Source organism: Oncorhynchus keta, chromosome 10, assembly GCF_023373465.1.
Source record: "Oncorhynchus keta strain PuntledgeMale-10-30-2019 chromosome 10, Oket_V2, whole genome shotgun sequence".
Lineage (NCBI taxonomy): Eukaryota > Metazoa > Chordata > Actinopteri > Salmoniformes > Salmonidae > Oncorhynchus > Oncorhynchus keta.
Genome location: NC_068430.1, coordinates 47,234,416 through 47,257,300, shown reverse-complemented (window position 1 = coordinate 47,257,300; position 22,885 = coordinate 47,234,416). Strand labels below are relative to the sequence as shown.

At 41.4% G+C, this 22,885-nt stretch overlaps 2 protein-coding genes across 3 annotated transcripts in view; both read right to left on the bottom strand.

Moving 5' to 3' along the window:
• Window positions 1-1,926: 1,926 nt before the first annotated feature.
• On the bottom strand, window positions 1,927-13,970 carry LOC118362791 (uncharacterized). Of its 2 annotated transcripts, none has more exons than XM_035743408.2 (15): window positions 13,663-13,970; window positions 13,067-13,324; window positions 9,297-9,465; window positions 9,001-9,110; window positions 8,812-8,923; window positions 8,647-8,688; window positions 7,856-7,980; window positions 7,696-7,752; window positions 7,444-7,510; window positions 7,072-7,304; window positions 6,834-6,887; window positions 6,531-6,582; window positions 6,151-6,252; window positions 5,610-5,648; window positions 1,927-5,436 (listed from the first exon to the last, which is right to left on the bottom strand). In XM_035743408.2, exons 2-15 carry the CDS (start codon window positions 13,181-13,183, stop codon window positions 4,838-4,840), a joined length of 1,878 nt encoding a protein of 625 aa, XP_035599301.1. In that variant the 5' UTR covers window positions 13,184-13,324; window positions 13,663-13,970; the 3' UTR covers window positions 1,927-4,837. The 2 variants fall into 2 exon arrangements, with proteins under 2 accessions (XP_035599301.1, XP_035599302.1); XM_035743409.2 differs by having other exon boundaries at window positions 8,812-8,920.
• Window positions 13,971-15,040: 1,070 nt separating this feature from the next.
• Window positions 15,041-22,885, bottom strand: part of LOC118362792 (inter-alpha-trypsin inhibitor heavy chain H3-like) — a 40,326-nt gene continuing 32,481 nt past the window's right edge. The window contains exons 14-23 of the mRNA XM_035743410.2: window positions 22,853-22,885; window positions 19,228-19,257; window positions 19,053-19,103; window positions 18,901-18,969; window positions 18,717-18,788; window positions 18,431-18,538; window positions 18,102-18,276; window positions 17,611-17,759; window positions 16,038-16,119; window positions 15,041-15,332 (exon numbers count right to left, since the gene is read on the bottom strand). Of these exons, the coding sequence (XP_035599303.1) occupies window positions 15,218-15,332; window positions 16,038-16,119; window positions 17,611-17,759; window positions 18,102-18,276; window positions 18,431-18,538; window positions 18,717-18,788; window positions 18,901-18,969; window positions 19,053-19,103; window positions 19,228-19,257; window positions 22,853-22,885 (884 nt within the window). The 3' untranslated portion in view covers window positions 15,041-15,217. The remainder of the gene's footprint in view (window positions 15,333-16,037; window positions 16,120-17,610; window positions 17,760-18,101; window positions 18,277-18,430; window positions 18,539-18,716; window positions 18,789-18,900; window positions 18,970-19,052; window positions 19,104-19,227; window positions 19,258-22,852) is intronic.

Below are 22,885 nucleotides of genomic sequence, written 5' to 3'. Positions count from 1 at the left end.
AGCCCTTGACCAATCACAAACTCTTGAGGGGCAAAAGGGTCCGGGACTACTGTACAAGTCGGTCAATCAGAGCACCAAGTGCACCACCACACAAAGAAGCAATGTTATTTATAACTGCGTGAGCGAAGGGCTGCAATTCTGTCCTTTGTGGGACCACCCCCCACCCCCGCGGCTGTTTCCCATGGATATTTGTTGTCTGTCAATTCTATAAAGTTTTTTAAAACTAAAAGTACTATTTGTTTGTATTGAAATACATGTATTTTTCATCTTGCACACAGAAAAATATAATATATTATACATTACATGATAGAGATATTGTTTTGGTCAAAGACATTTAGGTATTTTACAAAGGCTTACTTACTCCAATGCATTAACTGATAAGAAGGAGCATGACATTTAGGTTTGTCATATTTTGATCCAGCGAATATTTCAAAATACCTTTCAGAAATCTACAACAACAAAAAAGATTTAAGTCAAATAAAGAGCAATTGTTGAACATTGTATGTAGGAGGGACCAGGTAACAAAGTAACACTAACACTTTGGGGCGGCAGGGTAGCCTAGTGGTTAGAGCATTGGACTTGTAATTGGAAGGTTGCAAGTTCAAACCCCCAAGCTGACAAGGTACAAATCTGTCGTTCTGCCCCTGAACAGGCTCACTGTTCCTAGGCCGTCATTGAAAATAAGAATTTGTTCTTAACTGACTTGCCTGGTTAAATAAAGGTATAAAAATTAAATTAGGAATCACTTAGAAAGCTGTTATTCAATGTGCTAATGCTTGGTTATCTACATGCTGAGGAAGTTTTGCTTAAACCCATAAATTATTTTGTGTTGTATTTACAAAAAATATATTTTTCAGGTCGAATTCTAAATATTCTTGCCTCTTCTCTTTCTTGATTATTGACCTGCGGAACATTCCCCATGTAATCCATTCATATATCATTTCTATCAGTAAAAAGGTATTTTGATTGGTATAGTTGATGACAATAATTAATTATGCATCCAAAATAATGTACAACTCCAGATTTCTTACATACTCCTTGTTTAATTTCTTCGGCTTGCTCTGTAGCCCTTAAATTATTTAAGATATTAACACGAAACCAACTTCCAGATGTGCAGAATACTCCAACTTAGATTGTTGAGGAAATCTTTTTTATAGCATTTATTATTTTTAACTGAAAATGGTACATGGACTTGAATGGTAAAAAAAAAATGTTAATGTGACACTTATCTCCTCTTACACCACTTAAGCTATCAATGCCAAACCAATGTCGAGATGTTCAAACTGACCCAACTTAAATGGATTGGATTTCAAATTTGGATCATTTATACTTTTTGAACTATAACTGTTTTAAATGTTAATAAAAGCTCCATAGGCTTTTTTACTTTTTAAACTTTTAACATTTAACATTTACATAAATAACATGGGTTCGAATTAGAACCACAGTAATACAGTGGTGACTATTTAAAATGGTCTTCCTCCTAGGTTATTTAAGCTATAAGACCAGCTGTAAACCATTCAGGGCATCCTAAACTTCAAATGGTTTCAGATCTTTATCAATTATAACTATATAAATGTGCATAAATTAGGATAAAATAGCTCATCAACAGTAACTCTTAAACTGTTCAAATTAGAGACACCAAACCAACCTTCACATGTTCAGGCTATCCTAATATCCAATTCAATAATGTTAAAACATGTATTATAACTATTCACAGGTGCATATATTTGCATAAAATAACTCAACAACAGTGACTCTTGAACCGTTCAAGCTAGAGACATCAAACTAACTTCTTCATGTTCAGGCTATCCTAAATTTAAATTCTTTAAAACTTGTATGAACTATAATTCCATGTATGTGCATAAATTAGCATAAAATAACTCACCAACAGTAACTCTTGAATCATTCACACTATAGACACCAGGCAACTTTCACATGTTCAGGCTATCTTTACTTCAAATTCTTAAATATTTTTTACAACGTTAGCTGTATACATTTCCATACATTGGCATAAAATAACCCACCAACAGTCACTCTTGATCCGTTCAAGCTGGAGACACCAAACCAGCTTTTACATGTTCAGCCTATCCTATCCTACCAATCAATCGATCATTCACAAGCTAGCATGCACACCACATTTTCTTCAGGATATGTACTTCTCTAGTTATTGTTGTATTTTCACACAAGACTCAGATTAGACTCAGATTAGTAAAAACAGAGTAGCCAAAGTTTATACATTTTATATAAAATACTTTTAGCTGTGAAAAATACAAGAGCGACATTTCACTTCCACCACTTTTGGTTGAATTGTAAACAACTCGTCTTGTCCTAGTAACATATTGTTATATATATACACAGGTGGTATATCAACTTTAATATTGCAGATAGACTGTGGCTTCTATGAGCTATGAATGTAATTGTCTGCATCATTTCCAATCCCCCATATATTTTTTTGTAAAAAATATATTAAATAAATAATAAAAAATGTGTGTGTAATGTGTGTGAAGGAGTTCCCAAATATGTTGGCTACTTTTCCTTCACTCTGCGGTCCAAATCATCCCAAACCATCTCAATTGGGTGGAGGTCGGGGGAGGTCATCTGATGCAGAACCATCACTCTCCATCTTGGTAAAATAGCCCTTACACAGCCTGGAGGTGTGTTTTGGGTCATTGTTCTGTTGAAAAACAAATTAAAGTCCCACTAAGCGCAAACCAGATGGGATGTCATATCACTGCAGAATGCTGTGGTAACCATGCTGGTTAGGTGTGCCTTGAATTCTAAATAAATCACTGAATGTGTAAACAGCAAAGCGCCACCACACCTCCTCCTCCATGCTTCATGGTGGGAACCACACATGCGGAGATCATCCGCTCACCTACTCTGTATCTCACAAAGACACGTCAGTTGGAGGCAAAAATTGCAACTTTGGACTCCACCGGTCTAAAGTCCATTGCTCATGTTTATTGGCCCAAGCAAGTCACTTCTTTAAATCAAATCAAATCTTATTTGTCACATGCGCCGAATACAACAGCCCTAAACAACAATGCAGTTCATTTTTAAACTAATGATAAAATAAAATTAAAATAAAGAAAACAAAATAAGAATATAATGAAACATTTTTAAATATTTAAAAAAACAAAAGTACCCCCAAAAATTATGCCTAAAAAAATAAGAATAAGAAAATAGAGGTTTAGTAGTGGTTTCTTTGCAGCATTTCGACCATGAATGCCTGATTCACGCAGTCTCCTCTGAACAGTTGATGTTAAAGATGTGTCTGTTACTTGAACTCTCTGAAGCATTTATTTGGGCTGCAATATCTGAGGCTGGTAAGTCTAATGAATGTATCCTCTGCCTCAGAGGTAACTTTTGGTCTTCCTTTCCTGTGGTGGTCCTCATGAGAGACAGTTTCATCATAGTGCTTGATGGTTTTATGCGACTGCACATGAAGAAACGTTCAAAGTTCTCGAAAGGTTCTGCATTGACTGACCTTCATGTCTTAACTGTTGTTTCTCTTTACTTATTTGAGCTGTTCTTGCCATAATATGGACTTGGTCTTTTACCAAATAGGGCTATGTTCTATATACCACCTCTATCTTGTCACAACACAACTGATTGGCTCAAACGCATTAAGAAGGAAAGACATTCCACAAACAAACTTTTAACAAGGCGCACCTGTTATTTGAAATGCATTCCATGTGACTACCTCATGAAGCTGGTTGAGAGAATGCCAAGAGTGTGTAAAGCTGTCATCAAGGCAAATGGGTGGCTACATTGAAGAATCTCAAATATAAAATATATTTTGATTTGTTTAACACTTTTTTTGGATACTACATGATTCCATGTATGTTATTTCATAGTTTTGATGTCTTCACTATTATTCTACAATATAGAACATTGAAATAAAGAAAAACCCTTTAATGAATAAGTGTGTCCAAACATTTGACTTGTACTGTATATGTATTTTTTCATAAATATTTTTTCTTTATTTATTATTTTCCCCTAACCCTACCACCCCTCCCCTAATTGGAGTCAATTAATGGACAACAATACTTAGACTTCTACGTCCAGCTTATACACATTTATATATGATATATACGATATATATATCATATATGTACATACATTTTACAGACACAGTATACTTTACATTTAGTTATCTTTTGTTTGTTTTTAGTCCCATCCTTCAGCTACCCTCAACCCCTCCCATCTATCTCTGAAGACCATCCACTTTTGATTTCTAGTTGCCATATACTGTTCTGTGTGATGACCTTTCTATTCTCATAATTTCTACAGATGGTAAACTTCGTTAAAGTGTATAATGGTAGCTAAGATATGTGTGTTTGTATAAAAAGATAATGAATCTACATCAAATATTATTTTCATACTAAACAAAAGCTTAAACTGTTACTTTGTTCCCTGGTCTCCCCTAACTTATATAATAGTGTCACACATAGAAGTCCATCCTCAAGGTGTACGGAAGGTGACAGCTGTGTTTTTGGTTCATACACTCTCAATAACTCTAGCCCTCTTAATAACATCACCACATACAGTATAATCCAAGGGTTCTGCATCCAACAAGTTGCGTCCAGTGTATTGCAGTGCTAATGTAAAGTGAGTGGCCGGGGGTGTTGGGGTGATGATGTGAGCAGGCTTGGATGGTTGGGAGGAATTAGGCCTCAGGGTGACTGCTCTGCTGTAAGGGCACAGTCTCCAAACTGTTCTCCACTCCAATGACAGCATACTTATGGGGAAACCCCTTCATCAGGTATCCCACTGTCTCTCCTCAAACCCTGGAGTCCCCTTAGACAGTCCGTAAATAGAGCGTCCTTCAGCCCCTCTATCCACCTATACCAGCCCTGGGCCCTTTAGACCCTATGGCCAGCTGAATGAGGAGCTCCTGTCCCTGGGAGGGCAGGTGAAACAAGGGCAGCCCTTGGAACAGCTCTGGGAGACCACTTTCACTGCTGAGGGGCTTGGCAGAATGGGCCTCAAAGTGGACCAGGAGGAAGCGCTTTCCAGCGCGCCCTTGCTGGTGGTCCACCTTGATGCAGCTCAGAGCGGCACTGAACACGTCCGCGTATGGGCAGGACAAGCCCTGGAGAAGCCTCTTATACTCCCCCTCCTCCTCCACTCCCTGGGCTATGTCCCTTCGCTGTTGGCCATGCTGGTCCCACTGTTGGCCCCAGTCCTCTGCCTTCTTCCAGGCTGCCTGTGTCAGTACCAGTAAGGCCCGGCCCCCCTGGCTGTCCAGGGGCTGCAGCTGGGAGTGCAGCCAGGGCAGGGGCCCCAGAGAGCACAACTCAGCCCGACTCCACAGGTCCACGGACACACTGAGGCCCCTGGCACGCAGAGAGGAGCCAAGCTCACAAACCAGCTCTGACACAGAGTTATCCACATCCGGCGGGCTCAGCAGCACCACGTGTCCCCTTATAGGTACTACGGAGGGAAGGAAGTAAGGAAGTAAGGAAAGAAGGAAGGAAGGGAGGCGAAAGGCAGGGGGGGGTTAAATACCTTAATTTTCCATTGTTTTGTCAAGGATTATTGCTAGATAAATATTTATCTTCTTTATTTTACATGTTGTACATTTGGATAATGAGAAACCTGCTTACGTTGATCACACTCCTTCTGGTGCCATTCCCATGCCCACCCTGTTGGAGAGAGAGAAATGTAATATGATACACCCTGACATGGTTCTGTAACACAAAGGCCCTTGTGTCATTTTCAGTGAGTTTTTTTTGTCCTTTAAAAAAAAACCTTCGACCATTGTCCCCGCCCCCCCCCAAATTCCTGACTGTAGTAAATAACACCCACCAGAAAAAAAAGTCAGTCGGAGAGAAACATGAATAGAGCTATAAAAAATAAAAAAGATTGAATAGTGCTATTGAGAGAAGTGGGAGCCTGAAGAATACGCACAATGGAAAAGATATCGGATTTATTTATTATTTCTCTTCCCTTTCTCCACTATTAATAATTAATTGGCGGGAGGCATAGAGCATATTTGTGGTGAGAATAGCTTACCCCTCACTTCACAACAGAGTAGCGCAATAACACAATACTAACACAAATGTAACACTTTTGGACTTTTTTTGTCTCCACACACAGTGCCTTTGCTGGTGTTTAGTTGAGGGAGATCTGACCAGAATGACTCACGTTTCAGTTTGCCATGCAGGAAATAGAGACAAATTCCTGCTAGGCCCATGAACATCAGGGTGACCAGGACAAGCAGACCCCAGCGCCAGTGCCACCATCTGGCTGAGAGGGAGAAGTACAGATATGAATTATTTCCCAATCCTCAGAATTTCTTGTTATCAGGCCCTACAGGTAGGCAAAACAGAACAATCACATTTTTGTGAACATTTGTTTTATAAAGCACACAAGTAAATACTTGATTGATGATGAAGATTTAAACATAACTGCCTTCTTTTCACACGCGCATACAATCAGAGAATTGTTCAGGAAATGGTATATGGATCAGTTTTAGTAGGGTCCATATCAACTTTGATAATTCAGCCCTCTCCTAAAATACTCACAGTCAATGGGACAGAAGGGGCCAAGCTCACTGTTCTTCCCTTTGACCTTCACCTGCAAGGATGGAGACACACACACACACACACACACACACACACACACACACACACACACACACACACACACACACACACACACACACACACACACACACACACACACACACACACACACACACACACACACACACACACACACACACATTTACTATAAGTAACACATGCTACAACGGGATGCTACAACGGGATTCAAATTCAATATTAGAGTCAAGTCCCCTACAGAGTCAACCAGTAGAAGTGTCTTACCATCACACAGAGATCAAGGCCAGGTTTGACATCCTCAAACACACCTGGCATCAGCTGAAACAGAAGGAAAAAAAATAATTCTATCAAAAGTCATCTATTTTATCCATATACCACCAGACCATAAAAACACAAAACCAATTGATACAAATGATGAGAGCACATCCCCATGACAAAAAGGACACTAAAGATGCACCAATAAAAAATGTGAGGCACCAATCAAATGCTCCAGTATACACACCCAGTGTCCCCTGTCAATTTCCCTCCATATGTCATTTGACAGACGCTGCCTAATGTCCCCCAGCTCTCTGCATCTGTCCTTGTCCACGCCTGCATCTCTCTGGCAGGGCCACACTTCAGCCTCCACCCTACAGGGGGCAGTCAGGTTCCAGGACAGCATTGCACCGCCACTGTTCATCTGGCCCCGCACCACAGATACTGACACATTCTCCCATAGGTTCCTCTGGAACAGCTCTGGAAGAGAGCGATACAGGTATAAGATACTTTATAGGGGAGTTACAGAAGCAATGGGAATCAACTCCATGACCCACATTCATGACTGTCATAGTGAAACACGTGTAACAAGGAGGACGCTGCATGGTTCATCTCTTACCGGTGTTGTTCCTAAAAGGACAGCTCCTAGATCGACGAGACCTCTCGTCTCCTTTATCCCACCACAACTGAAACACACACAACACACACACACCAATTACACACAACACCGGAGAACTCGAGTGAGCAACACAAAGGGGATAATGTTGTCAGTTAGACTGAGTTGGCTGTGTGAGGGTGTAGTAATATCACAACTGACAAAAGTAGGCCCGATACAGATGGATAATAACTAAGGGGGAAATAACAACAGTACCTGGAAGCACATGCAGGGGGTGACAGAGTGCAGTGGAAGGGACCTCTCTTTCCAGGTCTGTAGGACAACAGACAACATGTTATCATCGAAGAGTGAAGATCTGAGAAAAAGATTGCATATAAATAACTGAGTTGGGAGGAAAGCCAAGTACAACACGGACCCTGCACATTCCATTATGTTCATGTTGTAGGCACATTTCTAGTTGGTAGGGGCTGTCCTCTTCCTTTGCGACTTGCAGCATCACCTCACGTCTCTCCGGATCAATTAGAGTGCTGAAACTGGGGACTGACAGACACACCGGCAAATTAGAGAGCAGCAAATCCCAGCCATTTACTCTAATTCCAGAGTTGCTCATGTCTAACCATGTATCTCACTTCATAAACCAGATTCATTACGGAAAAACAGAACAAATGGTCATGAATAAAATATATATTGGTTTGGAATTTGCATAGTCCCCTACAGATGGTTAATATAGGCTCATCTGACTATCAACAAATGTTCAACTATCCACTAGCCCTAACATTAGTCTTAACGCTAACCCTGACCCTAACTCTAGCCTGAACCATAACCCTAACCCTTTGCCGACCCTACCCCTAACCCTAGGAAAGCTGTTGTATTTCAACAGGGATGCAATTGATAGTGTGTTGAAAGTCTGAGCATCAATAGACCCTAAGCTTGAGGCTGTATTCACGATCCCGGATCCGGGATGGCTAGTAATCAAGGGGTTAAAGTAAGACCAATATGTCTGCACACAGGACTCAGGAGGTGCAAGAATCATAGAATTAGAATGAGGGGAGTGGGATTTACACCAGATTGAATGCGATACATCCTGCTTTAACTTCCTGCTTTAGTCCTGTGGGTATACTCCTGAATAGGTACAACCATTCTAGTACTTATATTTCTATGGCAATAACATCATGGAAACAAAGGAACATAGAACATGTGACTCACCTTCACATTCCTCTACAACTCCCTGTGAGGCGGATGAACACACTAAGGACAGATAGGGACAACTGACTATCAGATGCTAATCAGTCGGAGCCTCGGAGGATCATTAGCAAACAAATATGTGTTGGCATAACCTGTTTGAACACTACGGGAATTCCAAGACCGTACCTTCATCCACTGACGGAAGCATCACAGTCGAGTGAAGGTTGCAAGCATACACAGTCACCTGACTTCTGAAGGACAGGGCATTAGACTCCAGCAGCAGTGACAGCCAGGCCTGCTGGGTATACAGGAGAGCATGGAGATGAATCACAAAACATGCTCACACACTCACATGTGAATTCATATGGAACATACCTTTGATGAAGCCTGCTCATCCGGAGCAGCAGGGATCACTGTGAACTCGAGCTTTTTGCACAGAGGCATTATTAGCTGTGGCACAGTGTAACACACACTCACATACGATGCTGAAACACAGAGAGAGCCCAGTTGACCGCAGGAGTGACGAGGGCATGACTTACTCACACAACGTGAGGGCTTGAGCAATAAACTATGCATTAGCAGCTAATATGGGTACACTTTCCACATTGTGTTTCACATTGTAACCGCAGAGGTTGAAATGGACAAAAAGAGTGTGTAGGTTGTTCAGACACCTGTCTGGTCGTTTCTGGGCTGGATGTCAAGGCGAATGTGTAGGCAAGGTCTGCATGCCGTATCCTGTCTGCAGCACAGCACAGGCTGCACCGCCAGCCCTTTTACATCCACAGGACACTTTTGGATCGGAATCCCAGCACATGCCTTCACTGTGCAGTTCGAGAGACCCTGGTGAGATACAAGGTAAACAGTTTATACCGTTGTGCGTAAGTACTACGCCGTGTTTATCTATACAGACACAGTGATGACCACCCACCGAAAAGTATTATACTGTAGTGTAGTAATCTATACATACAAGGTCACTAAATAACTACTGATAAGTACTACAGATGTAAGATCTTAATTTGATCACTCTTTTGTTGCTGAGAATTTTCCCGCACCGCAGTAAATGCAAACTTGTAGTGTATTTGAGTCCAAAAAGGCTTCTAAAGTTTGCAATTTCCAATTTGAAATTTCCGATTTGATTTGCCCTGAAAAAAAGTATCAACCCTTACAAAATTTTCCATTATTTTAACATTTCCTGTTGCGGCAGGATTATTTTCCTATGGTAGCAAAATGGCTCAAATTAAGATCAACACCTGCATACTTTATTCATCCATACATACAGAGTGACTACACAAATGTCAATAAGTACTATACTGCATTCATGAATACATACATACAGTACCAGTCAAAATGTTGGACACACCTACTCATTCAAGGGTTTTTCTTTATTTTTTACTATTTTCTACACCGTAGAATCATAGTGAAGACATCAACACTATGAAATAACACACATGGAATCATGTAGTAATTAAAAAAGTTAAATAAATCAAAATATATTTTATATTTGAGATTTATCAAAGTAGCCACTCTTTGCCTTTGACAGCTTTGCACACTCTTGGTATTCTCTCAACCAGCTTCATGAGGTAGTCACCTGGAATGCATTTCAATTAACAGGTGTGCCCTGTTAAAAATTCATTTGTGGAACATCATTCCTTCTTATTGCATTTAGGCCAATCAGTTGTGTTGTGACTAGGTAGGGATGGTATATAGAAGATAGCCATATTTGGTAAAAGTAGAGCTCAAATAAGCAAAGAGAAATGACCGTCCATCAAAACTTCAGGAACTTTGAATGTTTCTTCAAGTGCAGTGGCAAAAACCATGAAGTGTTATTATGATGAAACTGGCTCTCATGAGGACCACCACAGGAAAAGAAGACCCAACTACTAAAGGACACTAATAAGAAGAAGAGACTTGCTTGGGCCAAGAAACACGAGCAATGGATATTAGACTGGTGGAAATTTGTCCTTTGGTTTGATGAGTCCAAATTTGAGATTTTTGGTTCCAACCGGCATTCTCTTTGTGAAATGTAAAGTAGGTGAACAGATGATCTCCGCATGTATGCATTTCCCACCGTAAAGCATGGAGGAGGAGGTGTGATGGTGTGGGGGTGCTTTGCTGGTGACACTGTCTGTGATTTATTTAGAATTCAAGGCACACTTAACCAACATGGCTACCACAGCATTCTGCAGCGATGCGCCATCCTATCTGGTTTGCGCTTGTGGGACTATCATTTGTTTTTCAACAGGACCAACACTTCCAGGCTGTGTAAGGGCTATTTAACCAAGAAGGAGAGTGATGGAGTGCTGCATCAGATGAGCTGGCCTCCATAATGAAAAAGCATTCAGTTTTAAGCTTTGAGAGAATGCCAAGGGTGTGCAAAGCTGTCAAGGCAAAGGGTGGCTACTTTGAAGAATCAAAAATATATTTTGATTTGTTTAACACTTTTTTGGTTACTACATGATTCCATATGGTTACTACATGATTGGTTACTACATGATTCCAAACTTATTTCATTGTTTTGATGTCTTCACAATTATTCTACAATGTAGGAAATTGTAAAAGTAAAGAAAACCCCTTGAATGAGTAGGTTTGTCCATACATACATACATACATACATACATACATACATACATACATACATACATACATACATACATACATACATACATACATACATACATACATACATACATACATACATCTCTCTCTCTCTCTCTCTCTCTCTCTCTCTCTCTCTCTCTCTCTCTCTCTCTCTCTCTCTCTCTCTCTCTCTCTCTCTCTCTCTCTCTCTCTCTCTCTCTCTCTCTCTCTCTCTCTCTCTCTCTCTCTGATGTTTTGGTCACTTTTGAATGCTGGCGGTGCTTTCACCCTAGTGGTAGCATGAGACGGAGTCTACAACCCACACAAGTGGCTCAGGTAGTGCAGCTCATCCAGGATGACACATCAATGCGAGCTGTGGCACGAAGGTTTGCTGTGTCTGTCAGCGTAGTGTCCAGAGCATGGAGGCGCTACCAGGAGACAGGCCAGTACATTAGGAGACGTGGAGGAGGCCGTAGGAGGGCAACAACCCAGCAGCAGGACCGCTACCTCCGCCTTTGTGCAAGGAGGAGCAGGGGGAGCACTGCCAGAGCCCTGCAAAATGACCTCCAGCAGGCCACAAATGTGCATGTGTCTGCTCAAACGGTCAGAAACAGGCTCCATGAGGGTGGTAAAATGAGGGGCCGACGTCCACAGGTGGGGGTTGTGCTTACAGCCCAACACCGTGCAGGATGTTTGGCATTTGCCAGAGAACACCAAGATTGGCAAATTCGCCACTGGTGCCCTGTGCTCTTCACAGATGAAAGCAGGTTCACACTGAGCACATGTGACAGACGTGACAATGTCTGGAGACGCTGTGGAGAACGTTCTGCTGCCTGCAACATCCTCCAGCATGACCAGTTTGGCGGTGGGTCAGTCATGGTGTGGGGTGGCATTTCTTTGGGGGGCCGCACAGCCCTCCATATGCTCGCCAGAGGTAGCCTGACTGCCATTAGGTACCGAGATGAGATCCTCAGACCCCTTGTGAGACCATATGCTGGTGCGGTTGGGCCTGGGTTCCTCCTAATGCAAGACAATGCTAGACCTCATGTGGCAAATTTAATACATTTGATTTCCATTGATAATTTTTGTGTGATTTTGTTGTCAGCACATTCAACCATGTAAAGAAAAAAGTATTTAATAAGAATATTTCATTCATTCAGATCTAGGATGTGCTATTTTAGTGTTCCCTTTATTTTTTTGAGCAGTATATATGCATACATACACACACACACACTGCTCCTTAGTTCCCAAGGCCCTAGAGTCTAGAGAGCTGTGTAGGCCTACTTGTGGAAACAGGATGTTGTTGAGGTGACAGGTATCGGTGAGCCATGGATTTATAGTCTTATAGTTTTTTTCCACCAATTTGTTTGATTTCCTTGTGTGCTGTTATGACAGTACATGCAACAGTAAATATGACACGTCTTTTGACAAAGTGTGCTCTGTAGTATGTAGACCTTATTGCCAGGTTGTGATCTCATTACATAGTCATTCAATATTTGTACAATAAACAAACGATATTCAAATATTTGAATACATTAAATAAGTGACGTGCAAGTTGTTTTTCTTTATTTTTCATTTCATATTATTATTATTTTTAAATTCAATTATTAACAGATCGTGACATACAGTACATAAAGGAAATTGAATGTGTGATGTGACAACATAATAAACCATGATTGTTGATGTTTATCTTTCGCTCCCCTCTGCATCCTCTCTCTTTGTCCCTCTCTCTCTCTCTCTCTCTCTCTCTCTCTCTCTCTCTCTCTCTCACACACACACACACACACACACACACACAGGCACACACACACACACTCCATGATTGATGACCTCTCTTGTTATTAGGATCGTTAGCATATATTACCTTTGAGCAGGTGACGTGTTGACTCTCATAGTCAATCATCTCCAGCTCCGATGCTAAAACCAAAAGCTGTATGGAGAGCAGGATTGCAAGCGACCACTCAAAAAACATCACTTTCATAATTGTCCTCAAATTAGCCACATCCAGTGGTTTGTACCATTTGGATCCTCAAGCACTAGTGTTTCTTTCTTCTGTTAGTATGATGTGCCAACTGCTGTCAGATGAATCCACACATAACCCCACCATTACGCCTCCGTATTTCTGGTGACACATGGAAAACAAGTTGAGTGAGTCCTATTTTCTTTCATTGTAGAAGTCTGGACTGAAACCAATGCCCTGATATCAGACTGTAGGCAATATCAAGGAATGGAGATGAATACCCGAGGGTTAGGGTTATGGTTAGAGGGCAAGGTGCTGCCTATTAAAGCTACGATTAGATAAGACATTTGTGACATGCCTTGCTCAATTTCAACTGGTAGAGTGAAAATGAATGATAGCCATGGTAGAATAGCCTAACCATGTAACTTCAGATAACGTATGTGATTTTCTGTATGCTATTCTGATCAGTGGTTACATGAGCATACATGTGAAATACTTACAACATCGATATTTCATCTTCACACCCATCTGTCAGAGTTTCATTGGTTGAAAAAGCCACAAGTCTCCACAGTTAGGGAATATGGTAATTAAGTATCCAGTGAAATCCAACAGTTTTGTGGCCAGTGTGTTCTTTCATTGATATTTCATCTTCACATCCATCTGTCAGGTTCCCTTGGTTGAAAAAGCTACAACTCTCCGGCAGTTAGGGAATATGGTAATCAAGTATCCCGTGAAATCCAACAGTTTTGTTGTTAGTGTGTTCTGTCATTACTAGGTAACTGGTAGATGGTAGGTTGAGTCATGTAGTGAATGTCTCAACCATGGCATGATCCCTCCCTTCTGTGTCCTTGTCCCGCCCACACACTCTCTCCCCATCTCTCTCACTCACACACACACACACACACACACACACACACACACACACACACACACACACACACACACACACACACACCCCCCACACACACACACACACACACACACACACACACACACCCCCACACACACACACACACGCGTACACACGCACACACGCAGCCACAATCAAACAAAAAAAACACAGTGACGCAAATCACAAGGTATTACATAAGTAATATCCAAGAACCCTGAACGTGTGTTATGGTAAAAGTATACCCAAAGCACTCAGGCGGATCAAAGTCTAGATCCTTGGGCTTTGTTTTTTATCAGTAAAGCATAAAGCAAATGTAAAACCTAAATAGCATGTCTGTCTATTTACATAAGCATAGTCATGTCAAGACCCACTGAAGAGCCTTGGGACAATTAGATTGTAGATTTACTGAAAATGTCTGTGATACTAGTTTGAGTTCAATGGTTGAGTCCACGTAAATGTCAGCTTCCCTTTTCAGTCTGTTTCATTCAGCAACGTGTCCGGTAAAACAAGTTAGTCACCTCAGTTCATGTGAACTATTACAGAAATGCATTCCTGGATTGCGTAATAGATTTTTTTTCCCCTGGTAGGGATAATACACACGGATCGAAGCACGACTCACATACACACAACTCTGATAAAATGATGGTATGTTTGATTATTTCCATGTTATGTACTTGGTGGCCCACTTGGTAACAATCACCTCCCAGAACCACCAAGTGCAAACAGCCTTTGCCTTGTAGATGGTGGTCAGAGAGTCAAACCTGAATGTAAACACAGGTACACAATAGGTGAGTGAGAGAGAGAGAGAGAGAGAGAGAGAGAGAGAGGGAGAGAGAGAGAGAGAGAGAGAGAGAGATAGAGAGAGAGGGAGAGAGAGAGAGATTGTGTGTTCATGATGGCAGTTAGAGGATCCTCTGTCAGCTTGAGTTTCGTCAGAAAGACAGCGATTATTGAAGAGGGTGGAATGCAAACACAAAAAGTCATCAAACTGTTCCCAAAAATTATATTTATTCCACAATGAATTTGTCACAGGAGATTTGAGTTGCGTTACTAAGTGAACTCCTAGAAACCTCAGTCTTAATGGTTGTTCTTCTTAATTCTGGAACATAATTATTGTATGTTTAATGTCTATGAGTTGGCGGTGGGAGCAACTACATGGTCAGTTAGAGTTGTGTGACGGTGAAGTCAGCTAGACCCCCCAGTAGGGCAGACTGAAGAGGCATCAACCAGCATGCCACGTTGGGAGCAGAGCGAACACTGAGATCCACAGCAGAGTCCCTACAACACACACACAATCCAAAGCACGGTTCTTAATGTAATAGCATAAACAGAATACCAAATACGCATCCTTGATATAGATACACAGTAGTATCACAGACAACATATGAACAGTCAGATCTCTATACAGCCTGTGTCTGATAGACAGTTAAACTTACCTGCAGTGGTGTAAAGTGATGAAGTAAAAATACTTTAAAGTAGTACTTAAGTCGTTTTTGGGGGCATCTGTACTTTACTATTTATAAATGTACTATTTATATTTGACTACTTTTACTTCACTACATTCCTTAAGAAAATATTGTACTTTTTACTCCATACATTTTCCTTGACACCCAAAAGGAGTCGTTACATTTTGAATGCTTAGCAAGACAGGGAAATAGTCCAAATCACGCCACTTATCAACCGAACTTCCCCAATCATCCCTATTGCCTCTGATCTGGCAGACTCACTAAACCGACAATACTGTGCCCCTGGCTTTCCATAGATTAACAAAAACAAGAAAACGGTGCCACCTGGTTTGATTAATATAAGGAATGTGGATGTATATAAGGATTTATACTTTCACTTTTGATACTTAAGTATATTTTAAACCAAATACTTTTAGACTGTTACTCAAGTAGACTTTCACTTTTATTTGAGTCATTTTCTATTAAGGTATCTTTTACTCAAGTATGACAGTTGGGTACTTTTTCCACCACTACTTACCTGGAGACGTCTACTTCTTTGTCCTGAATCTTAAGTTTCATTGTTATTCCCTGGACCTCGTCATAGGCAACAGGTGGAAGAGCTGCAACACACAGTACAAATAATGTAGTTTTGTATTTATTTATCCGTTATTTTACCAGGTAAGTTGACTGAGAACACATTCTCATTTGCAGCAACAATCTGGGGAATAGTTACAGGGGAGAGGAGAGGGATGAATGAGCCAATTGTCAACTGGGGATTATTAGGTGACCGTGATAGTTATGAGGGCCAGATTGGGAAATTAGCCAGGACACCAGGGTTAACACCCCTACTCTTACAATAAGTGCCATGGGATCTTTAATGACCTCAGAGAGTCAGGAAACCCATTTAACGTCCCATCCGAAAGACAGCACCCTACACAGGGCAGTGTCCCCAATCACTGCCCTGGGGCATTGGGATATATTTTTAGGAGGAAAGAGTGCCTCCTACTGGCCCTCCAACACCACTTCCAGCAGCATCTGGTCTCCCATCCAGGAACTGACCAGGAACAACCCTGCTTAGCTGCAGAAGCAAGCCAGCAGTGGTATGCAGGGTGGTATGCTGCTGGCAAGTTAGTTAGTTATGAAAATTCAATCAGAAAGGCAGGTCTGAATGGATCCTCACTTGTCATTAATCTAGTTAACTCATAATTCACATCGCTTCCTATCTCACTCATCAGCATAGTAGGTGTTTCATATGGTAGTGTCTATAATGTCGCCTTGTCAGCATAGCGTCACATCTCTCTTCCTCCTCTCCAATTAGCAAGCGTGCGGATTGTCATCCACCTATTAAGCTTCAACCTATAAGCACGGCACACTATGGCAATTCCACCACAGCTGCTGATTAACCTATTGGCTCACTTGTGCAATAATCGCTATCCTTTCTTTCAACCAATGGCCATGAAACTAGGGGAATATTTATACGTCAGCAACAGTCTTCCAATGACTTTCCACCTCCCCACCATCAACAGCATAATAACCTTAAGGCCCGTCATTGGAACTCCTTTCCCTCAGCGGGGGGTTCGATGCCAGGTGCTCAGCACAGGGCAACCTGTCATCAGCATCTGGCTCTGAGGAGCATTCCTCGGAGATGAAGCCTACCCCAAACTATTCAATCAAATTCCTTATTATATTCTGTTGTCATTCAGTTACGCCTGTACTCGATTGATCTGTCACCATAAATCAAAAAGGCCATTATAAAGAGGTGGTCCTCTGTAGCTCAGGAGTTGTCCTATGTAGATTAGTAGGTGGAGCATGACTCTTGCAACGTCAGAATTATGGGTTTTGATTCCCGGGACCACCCATATGTAAAATGACTATTAGTTGCTTTGGATAAAAGCATCTGCTAAATGGTGTATGTTATCATAAATTATATTATACCGTGTCACTAAGTAACATATTTTCATCTGTCAACACAAAACAAGTCATGTCAAAAATTTCAACAAATATTGTTTTCAAAAGCGTCTCATCACATATAGAAACAAAGGAGAATGTGTCATGACTATTGACTAGGCCAGAAGGATATGAAGTGGAGTGACTGATAACGTTTCACTCACCCATGAGCCCGATAATATTGTCTCCTGTCGGGCGCTGCCTCAGGACGGGCCACAGGAACTTGATTCCATTCCTCTTGTAGAGCATGATGACGACCCGTGTTGATGCTATGGTGACATCCATCTCCTTGTCCCTTAGGATCAGAGACACACTGCAGGAAGAGACATAACAAGACTAAGATGTATCAATTCAATCAACTAAAAAAACAGCACGCTATAAAGTACCCTATATATCTCCCTTTTAACATTTCCTGTCATTATGCCACTTTAGTAAAATACATTCTAGAGCTCTTTATGTCTCCACACAATACTAAATACTGAACAAGACTGAACGCTACGCTCACTATTGGCTCACTTCACTTCGGTTAACCAGGCTATACATAAAACACCTTGCACTGCACAAAAGGCTTAATCAGAATTCTCATCACAGAAACAAAACAATAGCACAAAATGACTTTTATTCGAAAGTATGTAGTTGGTATATGATTCAGCACTTGTCCGTTTCGTGGTTGATTTTCAGGCTCCAGAAGAAGTATGTTGTATTCTGCCCATCGTTGAAGGTGATGCCAGTAGTGTCTAACTCAATATGTTGATCGCTTCTGTAATGGATCACAATCTTCTGGTAGCCTGCACTGGGTGATTGTCCAAGCTGACCATTCATAGCCAAATCTGGTGAAAGACGGACACGGTTCATTCGACAATGTTTGAGGAGTGAGTGGATGATGTGGAAAGGACAATGAATAATTGAATGAAATAATTAAATAACTATTTGTAATCAAAATCAGAATTCAAAATGAGAATCAAATTCTAAAGGTCAAGTCACCATTGTTGGGGTCTATTAGGAGTCTGAGAGAGAGAGCCACAGGAATGTCATAGCACAGTGGCAGAGCCTGGCCCTCAGCGGGCAACAGGAACCTTTGGAGAGGACTCACTGAGAGAGAGAGAGCGAGAGAGCGAGGAAAATCGAGAAAGGAATAGAGAGAGGGACAGACAGAGAGAATGCAGAAGGGTGCTTAAGATACTTTGTGAGAAAAAAACAGCAATAACCTTAGACAACATCTTAAATATACAAAAAAAATACATTTTGAGGATGACAAATATTGCAGTACCAGTTGTAGTTGTAGTTCTCACTGTAGTTTTAGTTGGGTGAGCTCGCAGAGGATCATTATAATCAAGATAATCTGAAAGTGTAACATGAGAGAACACTCACAGAGAGAACCCGACATACAGTCAGCACGTGAACACAAAGAATCCTACACACAGATACACACACACAAGATATCAAAGAATTACCCATGCCAAAGTCAGGGAATGACTTCTGGACAGCATGACCAACATCATAATTAGTATGACTCATCAAGCCTATGACAAAAACACAAAATGAGCACACGTAAGCTGATGTTCAACAAGTTCAGCTGTGATAGAGGGGAAAGGTAGTCACTTGCCGCCACTTGACATGATTCCTCTTCCTCCCCCTCCCCTTTTGTTGGCATTTCCTGTAAAGCAGGGGCAGTTGTAAAACTCATCACCGAATTTTGGGAATTGGTCAGAATTCAATCATTGCGGAAATTGTTTTCTTCTGCACTACACTTTAACAGCAGTTGAAATTGACACACTTGCCTCTCAGTCCTTGTTTTGGGGGAGGACCAGCTAGGGAATGACAGGAGGAAAGTTCATTGAGTTAATAGTGCTGGGGGAATCCACTGATATAGCATCTCTTTATTGTTGTTGTCATTCCTTTTGATTTGATGCTTTTCCATCCTTTTTTCTCTCCTCACCTCTATCATTTTTGTTTTGTTTGTGAAGTGTATTGTGACGAAACTGTTTGTAAAATTAAACTATGTATTTAATGACCATTTCATTTCATTAAATCATTTCATATATACAGTTGAAGTCGGAAGTTTACATACACTTAGGTTGGAGTCATTAAAACTCGTTTTTCAACCCCTCTGCCATGACTCCCACCGAAGGTGGCTCCCCTGCCTGTTCGGGCGGTGCTCGGCGGTCGTCGTCGCTGGCCTACTAGCCGCCACCGATCCCTTTTTCCTTTTCTGTTCGTTTGGTCACATTAGTTACACCTGTACCTTATTGTGTTTAATGATGTTTGTCTATTTAAGCCTGTTAGGCCCGCCTAGGTTTGTGCGGGATTGTTATACTGTTAGGTTGTGGATGCTCGCTTGTATTTTATTTTTCCGGACATTTTGGGTCCTGTGTATGGGCCGGCCAGTTGATGCGCATTGTATTTTTGGCGTGACCATTTTTTCCGGTAAGAAAATATACATTTATTTGAACCCTCTGCTCTCTGCGCTGACTCCAAACCCACTGTTCTTAAAGGACTCTGACACACTCCTGAAACGTCTTTTGCCGAAGGCGATGCCTCTCCTTGTTTGGGCGGTGCTCGGCGGTCGACGTCACCAGTCTTCTAGCCATCATTGATCCAATTTTCATTTTCCATTGGTTTTGTCTTGTCTTCTACACAACTGGTTTCATTCCCATTCATTACCTGTTTAACCCTCTGTTTCCCCTCATGTCTTTGTTAGAGATTGTTTGTTGTTCAGTATTCGTGTTGTTTGTATTGGTGCGCAACGGGTCCTCGTACCCACTTTATTTTATTATATTCATGGTTTTGGAGTTATGTTTTTTAAAAGTTATTAAACTACTCCATTCCACCAAGTCTGATTCTCCTGCGCCTGACTTCCCTGCCACCTATACACACGACTCTGACAACTCCACACATTTCTTGTTAACAAACTATAGTTTCGGCAAGTCGGTTAGGACATCTACTTTGTGCATGACACAAGTCATTTTTCTAACAATTGTTTACAGGCAGATTATTTCACATATAATTCACTGTACCACAATTCCAGTGGGTCAGAAGTTTACATATACTAAGTTGACTGTGCCTTTAAACAGCTTGGAAAATTCCAGAAAACTACGTCATGGCTTTAGAAGCTTTCGATAGGCTTATTGACATCATTTGAGTCAATTGGAGGGGTGCCTGTGGATGTATTTCAAGAACTACCTTCAAAGTCAGTGCCTCATTGCTTGACATCATGGGAAAATCAAAAGAAATCAGCCAAGACTTCAGAAAAAAATTGCAGACGTCCAAAAGTCTGGTTCATCCTTGGGAGCAATTTCCAAATGCCTGAAGGTACCACGTTCATCTGTACAAACAATAGTACGCAAGTATAAACACCATGGGACCGCGCAGCCGTCATACCGCTCAGGAAGGAGATGCATTCTGTCTCCTAGAGATAAACCTACTTTGGTGTGAAAAGTGCAAATCCATCCCAGAACAACAGCAAAGGACCTTGTGAAGATGCTGGAGGAAACATCTACAAACGTATCTATATCCACAGTAAAACGAGTCCTATATTGACAAAACCTGAGAGGCCGCTCAGCAAGGAAGAAGTCACTGCTCCAAAACCGCCATAAACCTCTGCATCATGTTGTGGGGGTGCTTTGCTGCAGGAGGGACTAGTGCACTTCACAAAATAGATGGCATCATGAGGTAGGATAATTATGTGGATATATTGAAGCAACATCTCAAGACACCAGTCAGGAAGTTAAAGCTTGGTCGCAAATGGGTCTTCCAAATGACCTCAATCCTATAAAAAATTTGTTGGCAAAACTGAAAATGCGTGTGTGAGCAAGGAGGCCTACAAACCTGACTCTGTCAGGAGGAATGGGCCAGAATTCACCCAAGTGTTTTGGGAAGCTTGTGGAAGGCCACTCGAAACGTTTGACCCAAGTTAAACAATTTAAAGACAATGCTACCAAATACTTATTGAGTGTATGTACACTTCTGACCAATTGGGAATGTGATGAAAGAAATAAAAGCTGAAATAATTCATTCTCTCTACTATTATTCTGACATTTCACGTTCTAAAATAAAGTGGTGATCCTAACTTTTTACCATGATTAAATGTCATGAATTGTGAAAAAACTAGTTTAAATGTATTTGGCTAAGGTGTGTAAACTTCCGTCTTCAACTGTACTAATCTTAACCTGATCCCACTGATCTTGATGCTATTTATTCAGGTTTTAGTGTTTGTATATGTTCACATACAGTCATGGACAGTTTATTAGGGAACACCCATCTACTATTGGGTCAGACCCACCTTTGCCTCCATAACAGCTGGGGCATTGATTCTACAAGGTGTCTGAAACATTTGATGCTCAATTGGTATCAAGGGACCTAGCGTGTGACAGGAAAACATTCCCCACACCACTGCCTCTAGGCTGTACAGTTTACACCAGGCAGGATGGGGCTCATGCTGCTTATGCCAAATCCTGACTCTGCCACCATTGTGATGCAACAGCATTCGTTGACTGTCCAGTGTTGGTGACCGTGTGCCCACTGGATCCACTTCTTGTTTTTAGATGTAGGAGTGGAACCCGGTGTGGTCGTCTGCTGCAATAGCAAATCCGTGACAAAAATCGATGAGTTGTGCATTCCGAGATGCCGTTCTGCACCTCACTGTTGTACTTCACCATTATTTCCTGTTTGTGGCCCACCTGTTGCCATTCTTGCCATTCTCATTTGACCTTTCTGGTCACTCTCCATATACCTTTCTCATCGACTAACTGTTTTTGCACACAGGACTGCTGCTGACTGGATGTGTTTTGTTTGTCACACCATTCTCGGTAAACTCTGGACACTGCCATGTGCGAAAAGCCCAGGAAGGCAATGTTTCTGAGATTCTGGATCCGCCACCTGACACCGGTGGTCATACCGTACTCAAAGTCTCTTAGGTCACTCGTTTTGCCCATCCTAACATTCAATTGAACAGTAACTGAATGCATTGATGCCTGTCTGCCTGCTTTATATAGCAAGCCACGGCCACAAGACTCACTGTCTGTAGGAGCGATCCATTTTCGTGAACGGGGTGGTTACCTAATAAACTGGCCGGTGAGTGTATATTTTTACTGTAGTTATGTTCTTTACATTCTGTCCAACTACAAACACACATACTGCACAAACAAACGTGTATTTCACCAAAACATCTGAGAAAAAATAGAGTCAAGTAACCGGAGAATAGATGAGAGGATGAGAGTGAAAGAGAGAGAGGGATAAAATAGAGAGAACATTTTGGTTAGAGTCAGTAGTGACTTCTGAATTTAACCTAGACAAGGGCCAGGATTCAATCCAATCGCTCTTCAAGCTCGCTTTATCGCAGTTTTGAATTTAATCCTGGCCAAAATAGAAGATTGAGTAAAATTAGGGGTAAGGTATTTGTCTTACCAGGAAGGTTTCGGGCTGACAATTCAGGCGGTC

Coding starts and splice junctions, on each gene's coding strand:
- LOC118362791 (XM_035743408.2), bottom strand. CDS start 13,183: ATGAAAGTGATGTTTTTTGAGTGGTCGCTTGCAATCCTGCTCTCCATA. Junction 6,253..6,530: donor CCCCTTCTGTCCCATTGACT/GTGAGTATTTTA, acceptor TCTCCCTCTCAG/CCAGATGGTGGCACTGGCGC. Junction 5,437..5,609: donor CCAGAAGGAGTGTGATCAAC/GTAAGCAGGTTT, acceptor TTCCCTCCGTAG/TACCTATAAGGGGACACGTG.